At 46.1% G+C, this 3,694-nt stretch overlaps 1 protein-coding gene across 1 annotated transcript; it reads right to left on the bottom strand.

Moving 5' to 3' along the window:
• Positions 1–1,481, bottom strand: LOC137908000 (myristoylated alanine-rich C-kinase substrate-like). Its single transcript, XM_068752362.1, has 2 exons — positions 1,335–1,481; positions 1–537 (listed from the first exon to the last, which is right to left on the bottom strand). The coding sequence occupies exons 1-2, from the start codon at positions 1,428–1,430 to the stop codon at positions 22–24; spliced, it is 612 nt and encodes a 203-aa protein (XP_068608463.1). The 5' UTR covers positions 1,431–1,481; the 3' UTR covers positions 1–21.
• Positions 1,482–3,694: the final 2,213 nt, after the last annotated feature.

The following is a 3,694-nucleotide window of genomic DNA, read 5'->3' on the forward strand; positions in this document are numbered from 1 at the left end:
CTGGCTTCTCGCTCAGCAGGATTACTCGGCGGCGGCTGCAGCCTCCGCTGTCGTCTCTGGTTCAGCAGGTGAAGCTTCAGCTGGTTTCTCCTCTCCTCCCTCTGCGTTCACCTCCTCCTCGGCTGCAGCTTCATTGGCTCCTTCCTCACCGCCCTCTGCTTGTTTCACCTCCTCGGCAGGTGCTCCCTCTGATGCCGGCTCTCCCTTCGCGTCGGGTGACCCTTCCGCCGCTGCGCCCTCCTCAGATTCTTTCTTGGCCTTCTTAAACGAGAAGCCGCTGAGCTTGAAGGAGGGCTTCTTGAAGGAGAAACGCTTCTTCTTCTGTTTCCCGTCCTCACTAGTGGACGGAGTGCCTTCCTCTGGCTTGGCCGAGGCCTCTCCATTTGTGGCGGCGGGCTCCTGCTCGCCATTGGCATCGGCACCCTCTACTTTCGGTGCCTCCTCAGTCGGAGTGGCGCCATTGGCCTGAACATCAGCCTTGTTGGCGTCCTCTGCAGCCGGAGAGGTATCCCCATTGGTTTTGGCGTGGCCGTTCTCCTTGAAGAAGAAATAAATGTCCATTTAGAATGAGAAAATTTAACAATGCATCAAATTTTAATGCTTGCGAGATTTGTTATTAAGCATAATTTAACCAGCAGTGGTTACCAATAACCAAAAAATGCAGCAACATCTGTTACTCCGTGCGTGACGCATGCGGCCTGTTAGACTGCAGTCCCACCGGGACACGCCAGGGGGCGTTCGGGATGGAGCCGGTAGCTTCAACATAGGAATTATTTTTCTTTAAATGAGCTTTTTCGTCAAAAGGAAATGTGACTTAATCATAATTCAGAAACATCATTCACGCCATTGTCTGTGATTTCTGATTTCCTGCGCGTTTTAAAGGCCGCGCGTTTGTACGCAGATCCGGCTTCTTCCATCAGCCTGGCAACAAAGGCGTGGTGGCGTTTTGTAAAATGGCCATGCCAGCAGTGAGAGCGACCACGAACCCCTCTGCACACATTTTAAATATTGAGTATAAAAGATGCCCTCGGTGCTGAGGAGCGCCGCAGCGCGGATCGACAACGAATACCTTTTTGAATATTTCCATAATCAATAATCAGGTTTAATCGTTTCGCCGCGCGTTGGATAAATGGATAAATTAATTATCTTAAATTGGCGCGATTGATGCGTTAAAACATTCCAGCTGGAGAAGCCGGATACATGTGCCCGCTGTCCCTGCATGCCGGTGAGCGTGCGGGAAACATCGCGCACGCCATTGACGCAGCACGCCGCTAAAACGAGACAAAATCCCCCCCTCGATCATTTAAGAGTTGAGTAATTTGGATGTTATCTACCTGTCCGTTTGTTTTAGCCGCAACAGCTGCGCCTTCTGCGGGCTTCTCCACTCCGGCGTCGCCGTTTCCAGCGGTTTTGGAGATATGCGCTCCCATGCTTTTTTTTTTTTGGCGCAACAAAGGATCCCAGCCGATCAAATAATCGAACAAAGACCGCAAAGCTTCTCAAAAATTCAAGCCGACACCTCCTTCTCCGAACGAAGCCGAGGAATCAACCCGAAACCGAAATGGCCGCAATTTAATGTTTGCCAAAAAAATATATATATATATTTAAGGCCGAGACGAAAAAGACACGAAATCTTCCCCCCAAAAAAATTATTCTCAAGCAGAGTTTGTAAACGCAGAAAATTTGGCCCCACCGCAAATGAGATGCGGAGTACAACGCCCGAGTCGGCTGATGAATGGACGCGTGGGCCGTGACGACACAGCCGCTGCGTCTCCACCAATCACAGGTCCGTGGGATTGGTGGAGGGGGAAACGGTGACGCGTGGACAATAGAGACAACAACATGGCCAAGAACTTCTCCTCAAATCCACTTAAAAACCGGACTAATGTGGCAAAGGCAGCGCAGCAATAAGTATGAACGGGCCCGCATCTGAAGGGCGCATTAAAGGAGATTAAAGAGTTTAAACCAGAAACTGATCAACAGTTTCTCTACAATAAAGCCAAGATGCCCAATTGATGTGGTTTAATGTTAAATTGTGTTTTTTTTTAATTCTAGCAAACAGGCTGGCAACTTCTAAATGTCTAAATACAGAAGAACGATAAAGTTGTTTCTTTTACAGCATTTTGGTCCGTTGCCCGGCCTGCATATTGCAGCGCTTTTAACCTAATGTGCAGCAAAACACATTTGTTAATGTACCAAAAACAAAATGGTTGAAGGAGTCGTTTATCACAACCTTTAGAGATACAAGGATCAAAAGAACAGAATGATTTGGACGACCCCTGTAGCTGTAAGTCCGACTCCTCTTGCATAATAACATCTTGTCTGCATGCTGCAGCTGGAGCATCTCAGTGACCCAGATATAATGAGAGTTCATGGTCCTCTCTCTCTCTCTCTGCAATCACTGCATGACCCACATCGCTATGGTTACCAGTTTTAAATGGCTCTTATGAAGAGGCTGCAAGTCGTGCGCATAAAGCGACCATGACTACTTGTTTTAGAGAAGCGGGATGAGCATGCATTTAAAAAAAAATAAGAAACACCAAGCAGCTCAGACAACAGTTTGGGGATTAGGGTGACTTCTTTCACCGACCGTCTCTTCATCAGGCTAACGAGGCCACGCTCATTGTTGTGATATTCTGATTACATGCAAAGCTCCCATTATTATGGAAAGCCCCTCACGAATGTGTAAACTGGGTTTCAGGAACACTTTGCAAACACCAGACACCCAGAGATTAAAATGTCACATGTAAAGAACCCCTTGTCAGAAGGTGGTGTTTGTGAGTCAGCACCTCGCCAGATTAAAAGCAGAACACATAGAGTATTAAACGGGTCCAAAAGTTTCCATTGAACTTCTATTATATAGTTTTTCACTGTCCCAAACAAAGAAGTGTGAACAATCACATACCTTTTCTAACTCTTCTTCATATGAGTATGCAGCTTGATGGTAAATTAATTTTAAGTTGTCTTTAGGGAGGGACTGCAATCTGATTTGTGAAGTTTGGGGCCGGTTGGATCATTAATAGTAGAGTTAAAACAATTTATTGATTTAAAGTGAAACACAAAACATAACACAAACTTTGTTGGAGGAAACTTTAAATCTTCAATATATGTATTTGTATATCTGAGGCTTAAATAAATGCAACAAATAATATAAATGTAAAAACATGCACGTAAGCAGGGCTTTGAAATACTAACCTTGCCTTGTTCTTCAGGACACGCACGAGGAGGCGGTGTCCATTAACAAATAACGTCCTCTGATTGGACCGAACCCTTGTCAATGACAGCTGTTGGTCGGCGTGCGTCCGCATCAGCTGCGCGCAATCACTGCTGCGTAAAGACGCGCGCAGAAATACCGGAAATATTAGTCAAAATAAAAGCACGAGACATACAGCCTATCGATAAATAATGCAATGAGCGTCTGTAACAATATTAATAAGAATAAATTCAGTAGAGCATAAGTGTCCTATAAACAGTTTGACATATTGAATTGCTTTTTTCTTTGTTCTTATTCCTAACTAAAAGGCGCACGGGCGCGTTCCTGTTCAGGCAGCGTTTATTCTGGTGAGATTATCCAAACACTTCCGGTGTTGTTGTTGTTGAATTGACGGCTGGCTGCCGTCGTCATCTTCTGCGAGCACGGCGGCGGCAGGAGCTGCTGTCTCTGGGACGAGTTTCCCTCCGCTGCCTTCTCTCA

The sequence above is a fragment of the Brachionichthys hirsutus genome, chromosome 18 (assembly GCF_040956055.1).
Source record: "Brachionichthys hirsutus isolate HB-005 chromosome 18, CSIRO-AGI_Bhir_v1, whole genome shotgun sequence".
Taxonomy (NCBI): Eukaryota; Metazoa; Chordata; class Actinopteri; order Lophiiformes; family Brachionichthyidae; genus Brachionichthys; species Brachionichthys hirsutus.

Coding starts and splice junctions, on each gene's coding strand:
- LOC137908000 (XM_068752362.1), bottom strand. CDS start 1,430: ATGGGAGCGCATATCTCCAAAACCGCTGGAAACGGCGACGCCGGAGTG. Junction 538..1,334: donor CGGCTAAAACAAACGGACAG/GTAGATAACATC, acceptor TTCTTCTTCAAG/GAGAACGGCCACGCCAAAAC.